Source organism: Leuresthes tenuis, unplaced genomic scaffold, assembly GCF_036924035.1.
Source record: "Leuresthes tenuis unplaced genomic scaffold, fLeuTen1.0.hap1 SCAF_12, whole genome shotgun sequence".
NCBI lineage: Eukaryota > Metazoa > Chordata > Actinopteri > Atheriniformes > Atherinopsidae > Leuresthes > Leuresthes tenuis.
In genome coordinates, this window is record NW_027325366.1 from 3,997,014 (window position 1) to 4,015,858 (window position 18,845).

An 18,845-nucleotide genomic window follows, 5' to 3' on the forward strand; every position below is an offset into this window, starting at 1 on the left:
GGAAGCTATTTAGAAAACTCGCGATCAGCATATATACATATAACGGAGTGTACAGGGCAGGGACGATGCAGCCTCTAAATAAGGCATTATCTGTCTTTATTTCACCAATACTTTAGGAAGAATGAACGTGTACTATAGCTTTGTTAGCTCATAGGTGCTGTTATGTGGCTACTTGCGGCTATAGGAGAGCTAACGGAAGGATTTCTACACAGGCACTCTACTAGGACGACTTCATCCACACGCCCCCCTGGAGTACAGTTTATTTACTCCTTTCTCTGTGACAGTCGGCTAACTTCACATGGAGTTTGCTACTGCTAGTTTTGTACAACATGGTGGGATATTTATCAAATTTTGACAATGTGAACAATGACTTTGAGTAAGATGGACGTTCTTACCGGAGTGAATGAGCTTTGCTGCAGCCATGCGTGCTGATGAAGTCGTCCCAGTAGAGGTGTGTGTAGAATTCCCTCTGTTAGCTCTATTTTACATTAGCATTTTTTTATCACAAGCTCTTTTTTTTCTCTCTATTTTTGAATTATAAACAAAGTTGGTTCCATAAAGCCTAAAGCTTGGCTATTCATGTAATATTAAAAGGTATTTTCTAATAAATTTGAAAAGTGTAATGCATATTGTTATCATATAAAGTATAAATTTTATTCATTGATGCATTATTTTGAAATAATTCAGGAAACTCAGAAATCCAGTACAGATGTAGTGCAGGTTGAGGAAGGAGCAGCTGGACTGTCAGGGCTTCAATTGATCAAGTATTTTCTTGTTCAGCATAATTCATCCATCCATTTTCTATTCCCACTTAATCCATCGGTCGGGTCATGGTAGGGCTCGAGCCTATCCCAGCCGTCAACAGACGAGAGGTAGGGTACACCCTGGACAGGTCACCAGTCCATCACAGGGCCACACAGAGACAAACGAGACAAACAATCACACACACTCACACTCACTCAAGGACAATTTTAGAGACACCAATTAACCTAACATGCATGCTTTTGGACAATGGGAGGTAGCCGGAGTACCCCGAGAGAACCTACGCATACATCAGGAGAACATGCAAACTCCACACAGAAAGGCCCCAGCTGGGAGTTGAACCTGGAACCCTCTCACTGTGAGGTGATGGTTGCTGACCAGCCCCCAGCATAATTCAGTGACTACTTTTTTTTTTCCCTGTGTGGGTTGGGGGGACATGTCCCTACCCAAGCTAAGGGAAAACTTACACCCTTGGGATATTCCCACCCATGACAAGAACACGCTGGATCATGTAAACAGCAACATACGTAGTGTATACAGAGCTGCACCCCGCCCCCACCTCAGGCTTTCAGACCACATCTCTCTGTTCTTGTACCCAGCCTACAGACAGAGACTCAAACAGAAACCCTGTCACCAAACAAGCTAAACTTTGGACACCAGAGACAGAGAGCACCCTGCAGGACTGTTTTACCGAGACAGACTGGGATGTGTTCAAAGCTGCAGTCATACTGGAGGACTCTTTTGTCTGCACACAGAACTATGCAGATTATGTTACTGGGTACATCATCACTTGCGTTCACAACATCGTGCCTACCATACAAGTGAAGTTCCCCAACCAAAAGCCCTAGATCAGCAGTCAGGAACGGCACATGCTGCATGCTCACTCTACTGCATTTAAATGTGGCAATGAGGCGGAGTACAAAACTGTGAAGTACGGACTGAGGAGAGCCATCACAGCGGCCAAGAGGCAGTACAGAGAGAAGCTGGACGGCTTGTTCTACTCTTCTGCCGACTCAGGGCGGATGTGGCAAGGTCTGTAGCAGATCACAGAATACAGGAACACCACCAGCATCATCAGCTCCTCAGACAGACTGCCTGATGATCTCATCAGCTTCTGCACTCGCTTCGAGACCACCAGCGACATCACAGGGAGAAGTCACTACACCTGGCCCACCCAACCCCCTGCCTCTCCTCCACCAATAATATCCTCAGTCCAAGTACTCAAAACCCCTGGATCAACCCCTGCAAGGCAGCAGACAACATCCCTGAGTGGGCCCTCAGAACATGTGCCAACGAATTGGCAGATGTTCTCACCTCCATCTTCAACCTCTCCCTCATCCAGAGCATCATCCCTTCCTGCTTCAAGACCACATCCATCGTCCGCCTCCCCAAGACGAGTCGACCTACCTGCCTGAATGACTACAGACCATTAGCACTCACTCCAATCATTATGAAGTGTTTTGAGAGAGTGATGCTGGCTTACATTCAGAGCACCATGCCGGACCCCCAGGACCCCTTGCAGTATGCCTACCGGTCCAACAGATCACCTCAGACGCTGTTGCTGCTGCCCGCCACTACTCCCTCTCCCACCTAGAAAACAAAGACTCCTACATCAGGATGCTCCTTGTTGATTATAACTCCGCCTTCAACATGGTCATCGCCTACAAGCTCAACCATAAACTGTCTGCTCTTGGCCTGAATCCCACCCTCAGTGACTGGCTCCTGGACTTTCTGACTGGCAGGCCCCAGTCCGTCAGGATCGGTAACATTACTTCAGTCAGTACCATCACAAACGTGGGCTCCCCACAGGGATGCGTCCTCAGCCCTATCCTCTAAATCTTCTTCACCACGACTGTGTCGCCACAAAGACATCATCCTGAAGTTCATGGATGACAGGACGTATCACCGGTGGAGACGAAGCAGCCAACAGGAGGGAGGTGGCAAATCTGGTGTCATGGTGTGAGGACAACAACCTCACCCTCAACACGGACAAGACAAAGGAGATACTCATGGACACGAGGAAGGAGAGGAGACCTAATCAGCCACTTTTCATCCAAGAGCTTGCGGTGGAGAGGGTGAGCACCTTCAAATACCTGGATGCACATCAGCGAGGACCTCACCTGGACAGTGAACATCACACAGCGGGTGAAGAAGGCTCAACAGCAGCTGTATTTTCTGAGGAGGCTCAGGAAGTTTGGCAAGTTGGCTGAGATCCTCAGGAATTTTTACAGCTGCGTTATTGAAAGCATTTTGACCAGTTGCATCACTGTGTGGTACGGCAGTGCCACTGTCATGGACCGCAAACGCCTGCAGAGATAAGTTGCTGCCAAGCCATAGAAATAACACCACTGATCTCAAAGACCGCCATCAGTGGATTTGGTAGCTCTCTGTGCTATAGTTCACATCTTTATATTTTTCTTTTGGGAATTGATAAAATATTATTGAGTTGAATCGAACTGAACTGAATTGAATGTCTACATGTTTTATATTAGAGGTATATGAATGGGAGAAGACAAATGTTGTATTTTAAACCATTCAATGTGGTACAGAACTCACAAGTCGTGCCTTTTTTTATTTTTACTTTTTTATTTATTTATTTGTTTTTTTTGTTAATTTACAAGTGTGATATTACAGTTATCTAATACATCTGTAACTCATTCCATAATTTAAACGTTTTTCTGGGTTCATTTGGGTTTCTCTCTCTGTATCTCTCCAGCTTTTTGGGGAAGGTTAATACACGTGGCATCTGGAAGTGGAAGTAAACCTGATCTATACAGATATTATTGGTTTTAGACAAATTCAGATAGTATTACTAGTACTTAAAACATCTTAGACAAGATAAAAGTGAGTATTTGGTATTTTAAAAGCATTTTGTGACATGCAAGTACATAAATGTTTAGCAATAATTTGACATTTTTTATTACTCATAAAGAGATGAGTCATGAAAACAAAATCTTTACACAACTTCACCATTGTTTTACAATGTGCAGCAAGGCCCCTTTTTTTGCTGATAACCTTTTTTTCCACAGTCAGTTTGAATATACCGAGAGACTGTTGAGATACAGATTTTTTCCAAAATTCTGCCTAAATCTCGTGCACAGTATGATGCAAATGCCAGATGAAGATGATAGTACAGAATGGTTACAAAAAAGAACCAGAGCACAAACAATTAATTTAATTTCACATGGTAAAAATTGCAGGGAAGGGAACCGTTGGTGCTCTTTTATCTGTTTGGTTTCTTATCATCCTCATGCATCACTGAGGATGGCTGTTATCAGAATGGGGACTCAAGAGATCCATTTCACAAAGCAGGTTTAGTGAAAACTTTGAGTTTACTAACCCTGAAATGAGGGAAACTGAGTTTTCCGTTTCACAAAGGGAGGTAACTCAAACCAGAAAAAGAGGGGTGACTCTAGCCTGTTTCAGAGAGAGAGATAACTTAAGCTCTTGGTCAGTTACCGTAGTAATAGACTCTGTGAACCTAACCTGGTCGGGATCAAGACCTCTCTATCTCTGCCCCCTTTCAGCCATGCACGCCATTTGATTTTCTCATTCATTCAGTCAGCAGGCGAGTTTTGGTGTAGCCTAGTTCTTCTAGAAGTTCTGGAAGTCCCTTAGGCACAGTAGGAGGCAACTTTTTTCACAAACATGGCATGTCCTTTTGACAACAAACCTGTTGGAGGGACTGTTGGAGATACTCTTTAATGTCACCTGCCTTGAATTTCAGAATTTTAGCTAACATTTCACTTGTTTTTGTTGCCTGATGAGTCACGAGTGACGTGAGATAATCTCAGCTAGCTTGGAGGCTACACGGCTAGTTTGGAAAACTATTATTATTGTGCATGCAACCTGTGGCGAGTCTGGCGACTTCTGTAGATTAATAAAAGGTGTTTTTCAAAAATTCTGACTGACATTGCGTTGTCCAGCCACTCATTTCATGCTGACATTGCAGTGCAACTACTCCTCAAGATGTCAGTCTTGCTGCATCTTATGCCGCTCCTTCTGGCATCAGGCATCAGCCAATTGAAAATAATAATCGTGTTGTGTCATTGCATGTTTGTGTGCGCAGTTGTGCCCACAGATTTTATTATTCATTTTACTCAAAACGCATTATGGTGAAATAATATCATATAATTGGAAGTTATGTATTTACTGTAAAAATGGGAGTAATGGATGGGGGAGTGGTGGCAGTTTTACAGGGGGGATGATTTTGATCATTCTTATTTCAGGGGAGATGCCCCCTCATCCCCCCTCAACTTGACTACTGTCTATAGGCCTATTACAAGGCACTTGTGTCTTGGGGGGTGGACTCAGTGGATGAGCTCCCTCCAGGGATTCCCTCAGCCACTGGCCTTCCAATATTCTGGCTTAGGGCCAGCTCCTCTGTCTCCGTTAGAGATGGCGGTGCTGGGCCACCACCCGTTTTATGGGCATCTGCCTTCTTTCTGTTGGTTGAGTAGAAGTCTGTGTTAGTTTAAATAAGCTAAATTATTTAACAGAACACGATAGATGTATAAGCCCTGCTTCTCTAACCATTAACCTCAGTTGCCGTCGCTAGATGTGTCATAACTATAGACATATAAAGAATAAAACTTTAACTTTAAGTCCATTGTACTTGTATTTTTCAGTCATAACAACAACAACAATGGTGGACTACAGGCTTGTACTACCTTTATACATATACATTATAAAGATTCTTTATATGTCTATGCCTTTATATGCATGCTCCATGGCTTCTCTTCCGGTTTTAGTGTATTGGTATGGCAACGTCACAGCACCACATACATGTCTGGCATATGCATATGTACTCAGACACGACCAACAAAGAGTCCAGCTGGACCCTCAGGACAGAGCCAGCCTTCCTGATGATCTTGTTGATCCTGTTGGCATCTGGTCTTGGATTCCTGCATCTAAATGTATAGGTGTCTGTATCTCTGCTTACTCTCCAGAAGCTGACTGTTGTTTTGTCTGAAACGTGGCTCAGCAAATCCATCACAGTCAGTAATATCAATATAATGATTATATTTTCTACAGAGCTGACCGCCCTAAGAGAGGTGGGGGTGTTGCAGTCTATGTAAAAAAAAAAAAAAGTTTTAGGTAAATATATAGCTGTCTAAATCTGTTACTAAACAATTTGAGATTTTTGCCCTTGAGCTCACAGTGTCTAAAGTCACTGGTTTAAATGTTATTGGTTCTTATATGACCAGGATTCATTAAAAACACCTTTTAATTTTAACCCCTTTTAACTTTCACATAAAACACAATGTCTATAGGCTGAAGGTTTTATCTCTGAGTATCTTAAAGTAACAAAAGGAGTGCCTCAGTGGTCAGTTCTAGGACCACTTCTTTTTATCCTTTATATCGACAACATTTAACACAGTCCAGCAAAAACTTTTAATAAATACAGACAAAAACAAAGTCATGCTTTTTTCAACTGCTAAGGACAATATGCAGAACCCGCCTTCAATTGTCACTTTGCAAGGTTCACACATTGAATCTGTACCATGCTATAGATATTTAGGTATGTCAATTGATGAATCTCTTTCTTTTACCCCACATGTTCATAAGCTGGCAAAAATGCTGAAATTGAAGCTGGGTTTTTATTTCAGGATTAAATCCTGTCTTTTATATGAATCCAAAAAGAGGTTGGTTGTTTCCACCTTTCTGTCAGTTTTGGATTATGGTGATGTTTTATACATGCATGCCTCGTCTCAATGTCTACGTGTTCTTAATACTCTGTATCACAGGGCTCTGAGGTTCATCACTAATATTACAATCTTTCACCCATCCCTGTTTATCATACCAGCACGTTGGATGGTCCTCCATGTCAATATATAGGCTAAGACACTAGCATATTCTTGTTTACAAGGCTGTTCTTGGTCTACTCCCATCTTACCTCTTGAACTTCCTCCATCTGAAGAGTTCAGGGCCTTATGGTCTTCGTGTTCACAGGATTTTTTTATTTTCAGTACCGAGGTTAAGAATTGAGATGGGGAAAAAAAATCTTTCATGTATGCTGCTCCCTTCGCCTGAAACAAACTGCATAAAGACTTGAAACTTCATTAAATGGTCCCATTGGAGGGTTTTAAAAAAAAATGTTGGATGACTTGGAGGCACATACATCTGTTTGTAGATGTTTTGCCTGATTTTCAGATTCAAATTTTATACAGTCGTTTTGTATGTGTGTTGACAAAAAATGTATCTATGTGCTGCTGTCTTGGCTGGGACACTCTTGAAAAAGATGTTTCATCTCAGTGAGGATTTTCCTGGTTAAATAAAAAAAATTTAAAAGAATTGTTTTTTTTTCAGTTCTAACAGCTAACAGTCACATATTTTAATTGATTTATGATTCATGGAACAGTCAGTTAAATAAAGAAATGATAGCTATAAAGCCTCAGTAAACAAAGATTTTTATTAGAAAGTTGTCACTATTTCCTAAATACAAAATTTATTTAGTATTTGTTTTTCCTCAAGTGTATCTGTCCTAGTTTATTTCTGTTATCTTATACTGAGCAGCTCATACACCAGATATTCCTGGGCTTTGTGGTAGAGCACCAGCTGACCTCTGAAGAAAATGAGCACCTTAGTTCTATCAAAACCAGGTATCAAAAGCAATGGTGTAGGAGGAAGGGAGGACCCAGATGCAGACTTCAAAACTCAAAAAGGTTTATTCCAAAAACAGAAAGCACGACTGAACCGGATTGTCAAAATTCTTAAACTGTGAAAAACTAAACAAGACTAAGACTATGCTGATAAATAAACAAGACTATGAATTAACAAGACAATGGCTATGGTGGCAAAACCTTACTTGACAAGACAAGACAAGCCAAGACTGTGGCATTAAAGATTAAGTGAGGATTTCGCAATGAGTGATGGGAACCTGGAAACTATATACTGTGGGGAGGTGATTGGTGACGAGGTGCAGCTGTGAAACAGAAAACAGGTGACTTGAGTGAGACTAAATGACGGGCAAAACATGACAAGAAACTAACCAGGAAACATGATGAGGAACCTGAAAACATAACAAATAACCTGAACACAAGATTAATCAAAACATAAAATGTGACACCAGGCTCTTGTGAATGGCAAGAGGGCAATGTTTTGGAAGGTAACACCAGAAGCAAGTTGAATTATGGCTCTAGTTAGAAGTAGCCTAATATGATAACCAGAGTCAAGGCTTATAGATTGTAAACTAACTTAATTATATAATTTCACCTTTTAGATGTTTAATTATCAAGATTGCAAACTAAGGCTTAAACAGGCAGACAGATTATTTTAGCAGACACTGACCTTGTTCTGTCTCAGCAAAGTCTACACTTTAGTCCATGTGGTAATGCCATGTTTTTTTTCACATAGCATGGAATCTGAGCACTATCATCTACTGTATGGGCTTAAATTTGTCTCAGAAATAACTACAAATGCAGAGAGGGTGATCTACAAATATGACTTGAGTTGCGCATGTGTTTTGCTTTCCACAAATACAAATTTCCTATTTGTAACTTGTGTGTTGGTTTTTACAAAAATGTATATTTGCATAGGTGTCAAAAGTATTCACATTCATTAACCAAGAAGAAGTATAGATACTAGAGTTTAAAAAGACTTCTGTAGAAGTTGAAGTATCAACTCAACCTTTTTACTCAAGTAGAAATATAAAAGTACTGGCTTCAAAACTACATAAGGTACTTAAACTACTTCAGCAAGACTGAAGCTTTCATACGTGCTTCAGACCCTAAACTACAATTCCATAGAACCACTGCTTCGAAGCTTGCTCGCGTGTGATGTAATTTGTAACGTGCAGGGGCGATGTATCACGTACCGACCAATAGTGTGTCGGAAATGGATGTTTATATGTCTCATCCAATTGCAATCAAATTCACTATGTCACTAAAACATGAAAAAAACTCAGGCCGAAATGAAATACGAGTAACAAGGCTGTTTTGAAAATGTAAGGAGTAGAAAGTACAGATAATTGCGTGAAAATGTAAGGAGTAGAAGTAAAAAGTCGGCTGAAAAATAATTACTCCAGTAAAGTATAGATACCCAAAAATTCTACTTAATTAAGGTAACGAAGTAAAAAAGTCACCTGGACCAAGTAGAGAAGCAGAAATAATAGTAGTAGAAGAGTAGACTATGATAAATATTTCAGCAGTTGGATGACACAGAGATGGAGATTAATTGAGATGGGGATGAGGATTTCAATTGAAAGTAAGGAGAAACATTCAGTCCCAAGAACTGCATTCCTACAGGCAAACAAGTTGATAGGAATGTAATACTTTGAGCCTTTTAGTCAGCCAGTGGATCAGAAAAACTCTTTTCAAAGTAAGTGACATGTGAGAAAAGCAGCCTATTTTGTCTGCTTTGGACTTTTTAACAAGACAATTATCTGAAACATGAAGAGATTGGTCAATAAGTGGTTAACAGAGACCAAAACCATTTTTTAAGTGGCCCAGCCAGAGTCTGGATCTGAATCCCAACATGACTCAATGAAAGGAATAAAACACAAGATGATGACAGAGACACCTACCAACTTCAAACACTTGGAGATTGCATACAAAGTCACCTAAAATCCCAGTGGAGAAAGCTTGTTAGCAACTGTAAGAAATGTTTGATCTCAGCAGTAGCAAGTAATTACTGTTAAAGGCTTTGGACATGCCCTTTTTTGACAGAGACTTAGGGAAAAAAAGGAAAAAATATAAATGATTCAACTCTATCATCAATAACTTAACAAGTATGTCTTACATTTTTTAGTTTCTTGTCACTTCCAGCTAAACAAAACAAACCAGTCAAATCAAATTTGCCAAAGATATAACTAATTTTGAGTATTTTTTATTTCTATTGATAGATGAACACTGCCTAATTGCACAGGTGCCTGCTAAACGGGAATGAAGAGCAAAGAATACAAACAATAAATAATGTACCAAAACAAGTTTAGGATTTAAAGGGTTATGTTACATATAAATACTGCCGACATCATTCACATATATAATAACACACTAAAGCCATGCTGTGTCATTTGCAAGGCTAGCTGACGTTCAAACAAAAGTATCATATTATTCTCCACAATAGACTTATGAATCGTGTAATTGGTTTAAAATGCTATACTTTGTTGAACCCTGTTATGGAAATATTATGACATATCAAGATGATAACATTTTGTAGTCTGTTTCTTGGAATGTTGAATAGGAGCCAGTGTCTCCACCACGTCTGTCAGTTCATAGTTGTCATGGTGAAAATATTTCATAGAAAAAAATGTGCTTTATGCTCCTAAAGCTCTGGGGGCAGAGCTGCATAGAATTCATTATTTTTTGTGCTGGTGTGGCCTGGCACCATGTGGTGACGCGTAGGAAGTGCATAAGTTTAACAGTACATCTTGCTAAGAGAATTATGTACTCTTAAAAGGCAGCAGTGTATTTATTTATTTACTTATTTATTTTTCCGTTGTAGGTTTTTTTCTGTTGTAGACCTGTCTGCTATTTACCAATTGCTTTCCTGAACCCCAGGTTAGAACTTCCACAAAGCAGCCAGAACTCACAGTTCTTTCAAAGCAAGCAGGTCAGTGTTCTCATTCAGAACTGAGGCATTGCTTTGATCTTTTTGAAAAATTTTTTAAAGAAGTTGTTTCCTAACACAATCACAAAAAATATATAATTTGCAACCCACTAAGTCAAACAAATGTTTCATAGAAAATAGTCTATAGAAAATAGGAATTCCTGATCACTTTCAAAGATGTTTCTTTTTATGGTTGACCTGCTTGTTTAGGTGACTTCTCAGCACCAGTGTGCTGAGGCAATAGGAGAGTCCTAAGTGTGGATGGTGGATATGTACAGTCAAACAGATGAGGAGAGAGCTATCAGTGCTATACTCAATCAAAGTATCCTCTCAGTATGCTATCACATATAGCCATTTGACAAAAAGAAAAGTGAAAATATATAGGAATCCCCTTGCAAAGGAAAACTTGCTGTTTTCTTGTATTATTGTAATATTTTGTATTTTGTATTGTTTGTAATTGTGTATATTTCGGATTAAGTCCTACCTGCCCTATGAGTTTACCTGTGAAGGGTTATTGTGCTCCAGAGGATCAATATCCTGATTGAAAGAGAGGTTGGAAAGGTCAGTTTAGAAATGTTGGGAATATGGAGGATAAGACTTCGAATTAGATAAGAACTTTTTCTTTTTCCTAATCTATTCATGTTCCCATTTTTTGCAAGAGGAATCCTGTTCAAGCACAAGGAGCTGCCTGCCTCTGAATATGCTCAAGGTAGTGACAGCAGAGGCAGGCACTTCTTACAAACAGGCATGCCAGAAAACAGGACGGATTTGTGAACCTGCATTCTTTGAATACCTTAACAGTGCTGAGGAGCTTGCCAAGTAAATACATAAGATCATGTTTCAGTGAACACACGTTGAGTTTTTCTGCCTTTACAAATTTAGGTTTTAAATAAATCAAAATAACAATTGTAAAGCCAGTGGAGTTAAACAACTAGAACTGACCAGAATTATTTGTTTGTCACTCTTTCAGCAGAACTGAATCAATTGTGTCAAAGGAAAAGTATCAATAGAGTTTTGTTTATTTTAAAGGATTATTCTAAAAACAATTCTCTTCTCACTGACCAATCAAATTTGGCGCTTTTTTATGTTGCAGATAAAATCAGAACTCAAAAGTCATTTTGCCAGTTGGCTGTCAAAAAAACAGCCATTTTTAAATTTTGTCCTTGAGTTGAGCTTCATAGGAAGATTGTCACCTTTGAACAAATCACCATCACTTGAGTTCACAGATCTGAACCCAGCGATGACTTCCTCACCTCTTGACCTCTTTCTACCCACCCGTACCTAATTTCTCTATCCATCCATGAGTGGTTTATAAACTCACGTCTTCTTAAGGCAAATTGCAGGGTTAATTCTACAGAGATCACCAGACATTCACAAAGCTTACATGAACACACAGCCTCATTCATGTTCAGCCTATACTCGCTGTCAAGTTGGCCCTGGAGGAGTGGTGTCACTGGCTGGAGGGCAACAAGATTCCTTTCTTGGTATGGACTGACCACAGGAATTTGGAGTACGTGCGCACAGCCAAGAGACTCAACTCCCGACAAGCCCGGTGGTCGCTCTTTTTCACCAGCTTCAACTTTTCCCTCTCATACAGACTTGCAACATCAAACCTGACGCCTTGTTTTGCTTGTTCCAGGAGATGCAATCCCAGGGCACGTTCCCATCCTTTCTGCCTCTTGCATGGTCGCTACCCTCACCTGGGAGATTGAGGAGAGAGTGAGGTCCGCTATGGCGGATCAGCCTGGTCCCAACAGCGTTCCCCATGATTGCCTGTTTGTTCCCCCGTCCGACGTCCTCCAGTGGGCTCTATCCTCCAAGTTTTCTTGTCACCCGGGAATCCAGAGAACCAAGGACGTGGTTCAGCAACGTTTTTGGTAGGCCACTCTTGACAAGGACATCCAGGGGTTTGTCAATGCCTATCTGGCCTGCAGTCAACACAAGTCATCTCGCCTGGCTCCTGCTGGTTTCCTGCAGACACTCCCTGTTCCTCATCGCCCTTGGTCTCACATCACTCTAGACTTTGTTATTGGCATTCCTCCATCCGAGGGTATTATGGTTATCCTGACTGTTGTGTACCGATTTACTGGCTTATTTTGGGCCCTTACCCAAGCTTCCCTCAGCCAAGGAGAGAGCTCAATTGGTCCTGCTTCTTGTTTTCTGGCTCCATGGTCTCCTTGTAGATATAGTGTCTGATCGGGGCCCTCAGTTCACTTCTGTTTTTTTGAAGGAATTCTGTGCTCTGCTTGGGGCCACCGTCACTCTGTCTTCTGGGTTTCACCCCTAGTCTAATGGTCAGACTGAGCATATAAATCAGGAGATGGAGACAGCCCTCCGCTGCATGGTTTCACAAAATCCCATGTCCTGGGCCCACCTAGGGTGGTGAGTTTTTGCCTATATAGCTGGTAGACTCAGTCATGAGCAGAGCTGAGCTGTCAGTTATGACATATAAACCTGCTTTTTATTGTGTCAAGTAGCTAATTTTAAACTTATTTTTTTTTTATATGTACTTCGACTTCTTTGTTTGGCCTATGTCCTCTTTATTAATGTGGAGGTGGCTGGGTTTGTGACTGCTCAGATGCCAAAGAATCTAGAAAACACTAATAAACATAGTGGATTCTTAAAGTCTTTAAAAGTATTACATTGGACTTTAAAAATGTAATGCCATAAAATGTCTTCATCTCTTATTTTTACTTGTGAGAAGTCTTGCATAAATGTTTACAAGCAGATGGAACAAATACCATTAATTATTGTTCAAGTACTGTTTTGTTTTTTTAAACAGAGCTCCACAAACAGAAAGAGGACAGCTCTTCTGCTGGGCCTTCCTCAATTTCTCAAGGAGGATCCCTCCTGTTTTTTTAAGACTGTCAGGGTAAGCATTATTTAGTGTCTTTATTGCAGTGGTCAAGAATAAGTTAAATTAAAATGGCCTGTAGGGCCTGCATAGTGATACCTACTAAAATATATGTAAAACATGTGCTTTCTGTAGGTGTTAGACAAAAATATGCACTCCATTCCTCCACAAAAATAGTTGAAAAGATCTGTCCAGCTTAGATAAAATTGATTCACATTTGACACCAGGTTTGGTCTAAATCAGTAAATTGAACTTTTTGTTCAATGGCCCTTTAGTCGGGTGGTGATTGGTATTAACATGTCTGAAATGGTAACCCTGTTTCTTTTCTTATAGATACCAACATATATACATGATAGAACAATTAAAAATGGTAAGATATTTTTGCTTTCTTTCTTTCTTGTGTAGGCTACAAATGATGAGGACACGTTCACAGAGGGGATGAAAGTTGGTGTTGTGACGGTGAAGGATGGAGAAGACATCATTGACACGTCCATGGTCCTTGAGGAAGCAGTGATCCTGTCTGACCTGAAGGACATCCCACGTGCTATTGCCTTGCTGATGGGCCTTATTTTTTCTCTCAACATAGACTATCCAAAGGAACTATGGTTCTTATGTGAAGTCATTCAGAAGGTCCTGATGAACATTGTTTGAGGACAGTGTTCCTCACTTATGCATGGTTTAAGAAACAGACTCCTGCGGAAAATCATCTGAGACTGTGCTCAGATGACTCATCTCATGCCCGAGTGTTAACTTTCTGGTATTCAAGTGAAGTTCTTATTGTGTTATCTATTTTCTAGTATTTGCAAATGCAAATTTCTCTGTGTGGTACATTATCAAATAAGCAGACACATAGCTTATACATCTTTTATTATGAGGGTCCGTCAGGGACATTATTCAGAATTACCTCACACACACACACGTGAAATGCTCTTACATATACTACTGAAACACTCAAATAAACAACTGAAAAATTATTTTCTCACACACATACTACTGAAATGCTCTCATACACACAACTGAAACACACTCATATAATATAATATATAACATATTTCACTATGTGTGAGAGGATTTCAGCAGCAGGTGTTTCAGTAAAACTGAAAGGTCTTGGGTCAGCGTGATCATCAGCCACAAGTTTTTTTTTCAGTAGTGTGTTTGAGTTTGAGTTTTCTTAACAAAGTGTGTGTAAAATAAATGTAAACTGGTTGCATATTAATTGTTGGTTTTCATATTTATTTTTGAAACTTGTTATAACTACCAGCAGAAGTTAAATCAATTATGAAATCTAAATCAACCAAACTAAACCAGATGTTTACACAACAAGGAACATTTCATCTAGATAACAAATTTATTTTTTTCACTTAACTTAGAATTTTAAGGCAGCCCTTTCACTCTTATTTTTAAGTTGAAACAACATGTTAGATTTATGGAGAGTGTTTTTACGGTCGTTAAATGACATTTCCGACTCAGTTAGTATTTGTTTCCACGAGGGTTGTAAATTCTGTTAAAAGAAGAATCCATGCCTCTCAACATTCTGATGATTAAGCAGGAAAAAACTTTATTCACTGAATCAATAAAACTCTTTTCATTGACAATGAGATATTTCCGTATTGTTCTTTTACATAAATAAATAGTGTTTACATCATTTGTAGCACAACTGATGCCATCATCATACAAACACATAATCCGTTACAGAGTCATTCTTTTGAAAATTGAGTTACATATTTCTGATGTGAGTGTGTGTGTGTGTGTGGCAATGTATTTGCAACCACTGAGACTGTAAGGGTTTTCACCAGCCCATGCAAAGCCTGCAGCAAAAGAGAAGTGGTTAGTATTGCTGTCATATCTTTTTAAAATTTGGCAGAATGAATGAACTGATGCCTTTTCTGGGCTCTTAACGGTTAAGTTCAATTATCATTACTAGCACACCTGAATGACATGTATACAATCACTTCAGAATAGCTTGAAGCTGTCTCAGTGATTTGACACAGTATATAAAGCTCCAGAATTTGACACATTTCTGAGCTGTTTCAATGAAATAATGAAAGTAATTCAGATATCATATTACACCAACTGGTGAGATGTTTTGTGTATTTGACCTTCACAAATGAAGAAATAGACTCCTTTTCCAAACTATTTCTTAAGCGATGGACCAAAAGAAAGTGGAAAAGTAGCTTTTTATATTAATTAAATGCAACCGTGCATGATCACGTGATGGCAGCCACATTTTCCATTTTTTGGCATTCATTTGTTGCAATGTACCTGTAATCTGCAGCAGTGAATGAAACACCCTCGTGGTTGGCTGTAATTGTTTGCAACATAAATGTGTGAAAAAGAAGCGGCATGAAAGCAACATAAAGCACAAAGAAGAGAGGTAGAAAGGATTTTGTTGTAAGGATCATAATAGTTTTCAGTTTATCCACCACAATCATTTGCCATATGAGCAGCTTAGCTACACTAAAGCATCGTGTCAGTATAACTGATTTATACTGAGTTAGTTCTGTGCCTTATGTGGTGGTTTAAGCATGTGCAAACACTGTGCTTTGCTCCATAAAGTCACTGTAAAGATTGTCTTCTATGCAGTAAAGAGGTGGACGGGAGGGAACGTTACAAATCAGTGTGCTGTTGGTGAGTCAAAATGGTGTGAGCTCATTCACACTTTCACTTTACAGCTAACTCATATTCATCACACAACAGAGCTAAAGATAATACCAATATTTTTGCACTTTGTCCATTATGTCAGCTCAGAGCTGATACAGTGTGGAGTGGATGCAGGCCTCTTCTTTGCCACTGCCCAAGGCTTTGTTACTTGTCTTCAGATTGGAATAACTATAGACTGCTTGGGATCCGCAACATTAATCAACACTGTTGTAGTGATGCTATCAACCACAAGGGGCTCACGTGTTTTATGGGCTGACATTCACAGGAGAAACCAAGCCTTATACATTAGTTTTCTTTACTTGAAATAGTCTACATTTTTAGTCATACCCAGTGAGTTCATTATCAAGTCATGCATAGCACAGCATCTATGCATTATTTACATGGATTATTTATAATTCTCCACAAACTGAATTTTTAAGTTGCTCATTTTGATGCTTCTGGAAAGCAAATATATTCACCGAAACTATGACAATGCTACTCCTCTCAGTCCTCAGTGTCTCTGAAAAGTTTTCTGGATAATTTCATGTTCAAGTCCCTGAATTTAACTGAAGCACATGAAGGAGGAATTTTCTGAAAGAGTTATATAGGGGCGATTGGAAAACACAGCCAAGCCTTGAACAGTGCTGTCAGATCACACCTACATCCCAATCAGAAATGTTCACCTACAGTGCATATAACTTACAGTAAGACTTGTCATTTTATTTGATCAATAATCTACAGGAAAACGTAAAACACTTACAGTATATGCACACTACAGAACAATCATGTTTAACAATATGCACCACTAATCAATATGTACTTTAACTACATGTTTCTATTCCCAAACAGTGTAATAAATATATTTACAGAGCATGTGCTTTGTAATTACATTCTGTTCATTGCACATAGTAAGAATGATAAGAATGGGGGAACATGCAGAAGAATGGGGTCATCAGCAGCTGAGGTGACACAGGGAAAACACTGCATCCGTAAATTATATTATGTTTCTTATTGTGCCTAAATTCATTTCAAGTTTCTTCTTTAACATCAAAATGACTAAATGACTCAACTCTGACTAAAATAATAGGACTTCAAGCATTAAACCCCCCTGCTGGATTCAGTGCAATATTCAAACAAGAGAAAACAAGTATGAACATAGCAAGTGTTATAGTCCTTTTATGATACTTGATTAATTTCTTACTGCTTGTTGATATTTCACCTTGTCATCATATGCTTCACGTTGAAAAAATAAAAGTCAAAAGACAACAAATGACTCACTACATAACTGTTTATAAAAGCTGTTTAGAATGGTTTTAAAAACATTACTCCATTATTTTTAAATGGCATTTTAGTGTTTAATGATCAGTTGTAAGCAACAAAGGCCAGAGTATGAGGAAAGATATGTTAATCTGTGCATGGACATGTCACATAAAAGACTATGGCAGAATGTGCTGTGCAATACAAGCAGGCCAAATCATTTCAGGTTTGTGCATTCAGGTTTTGTCACCATTATATAATGAATGTTTGTCCTTGTGTATCATGTGCTCTTCTTTTCCTGATGATCTTTTAATGTGAAATTTCAGCATCACAAAAGGCCTTCAAAGGATGCAGTGTTTGCTGACTCAGCACTGCTTATATACATAATGTGTCAGTCTTTCTCCACTATCTTCTTCTCCTCTCTCAGATAAACACAACAGATACTGCACTGTTGTGATGAAGCAGGTAAAGACTTCTTTTTTTGGTTTTCTTTTTCCACAAGGACCATCTGTGCTTACTTATGTATATATTTAGCAGAAAAGTTAATAAATTAGTGGGTAGCCAAAAGCTAAATGCTGGGACAAAGTAAAGTGTTAACAAAATTGTTTAATATCTATTTTAGTAAATTACAAACGGGAATAAATTAAGGAAAACCTACACAGTCTAACTTGAACTTTGATTTAAACAAGACTTGATGACATTATTTTGTCCTCTCAGCAGCATTGTGTCCGTCCCCCTGAACAAATCCAAAACAGTTCTTGAGCATTTCTAATTGGTTTTGTCTTTATGCTCATCCAGGGTATTGTATTTAACATTAAAGAACAAACAGAGAAGAATAAAACCAGAAGAATGTTTTGAGCTGAGGTGTGTTCTTTCCAGGAGATGGCCTCAAATCATGTTTTTCTCTTTCAAGGTCTCTCAGACGTATGTGCGTGTGTGTGTGTGTGTGAATGTATGAATGAACTATGTACAGTATGTACAGCATATCTGCATGGATATTCAAATATATGTATGAATAGGAACTTGAGCGTGAATGTGCTAATGAAATCTCTACGAGTGTATGAAAGACTAGAGAGAATACGGCATGAAGTGCCCAGGTATGCAGATTGGTGTGTCTAAAATTGCTTATTTGGTCAGCATTCGGTTCTCTCATTCAAATCGTTCGTAATTCCTTGTCTGTCTGACACGGGGTACCATGTCCTTCAGGAGCCTGTGGGAACAGAAACAACCTATCATTAGAAAATATGAAAATGTACAGAAGTCACAGGCAAGTTTCCATTCACTGGCAATGCAAATCTTAAGTGGTCTTTAAAAGGTTGCAAAAAAAACAGAGAATCAGTCATGTGTCCACTGACTGATTTTAGGTACAATAAGCTGAGCTGCTTGGTGTCACACAGGGTGCCAGTATAGGCTATGTTGCAAGTTGTTGTAGAAAAAGCTATGAGAGGGACAAAAGAGCAACAACAATTGCAGTGGACATCCACAATATGAAAATGGAGATAACTCTTACTTATAACTTACTTTCATCTCTTGAAAGATAAGGCATGTCATATCATATCTGTGAAGATACCAGTTAGAACATTTTTCAGCTATGGTGAAAATTCTCGGGATTTTTTCTATTTCCATTAACCTTTTCTTTGTCACAGCTTCTCAATACAAACCAAAAACAGGCATAGAAGCCTGGCTTCAGTCAGTCCCGCCCTTGTCATCCCTGTCTGTACTGGCCTGTCACTTCTACATGTGAAGCTAGCGATAGTAGAATCAGATCTAGTCTACTGGAAAA

General features: G+C 39.2%; 1 protein-coding gene across 1 annotated transcript in view; it reads right to left on the bottom strand.

Moving 5' to 3' along the window:
• Positions 1 to 14,715: 14,715 nt before the first annotated feature.
• Positions 14,716 to 18,845, bottom strand: part of LOC140320082 (transmembrane protein 163a-like) — a 69,073-nt gene continuing 64,943 nt past the window's right edge. Inside the window, exon 8 of the mRNA XM_072397864.1 lies at positions 14,716 to 18,272. Coding sequence (XP_072253965.1) covers positions 18,212 to 18,272 — 61 coding nt within the window. The 3' untranslated portion in view covers positions 14,716 to 18,211. The remainder of the gene's footprint in view (positions 18,273 to 18,845) is intronic.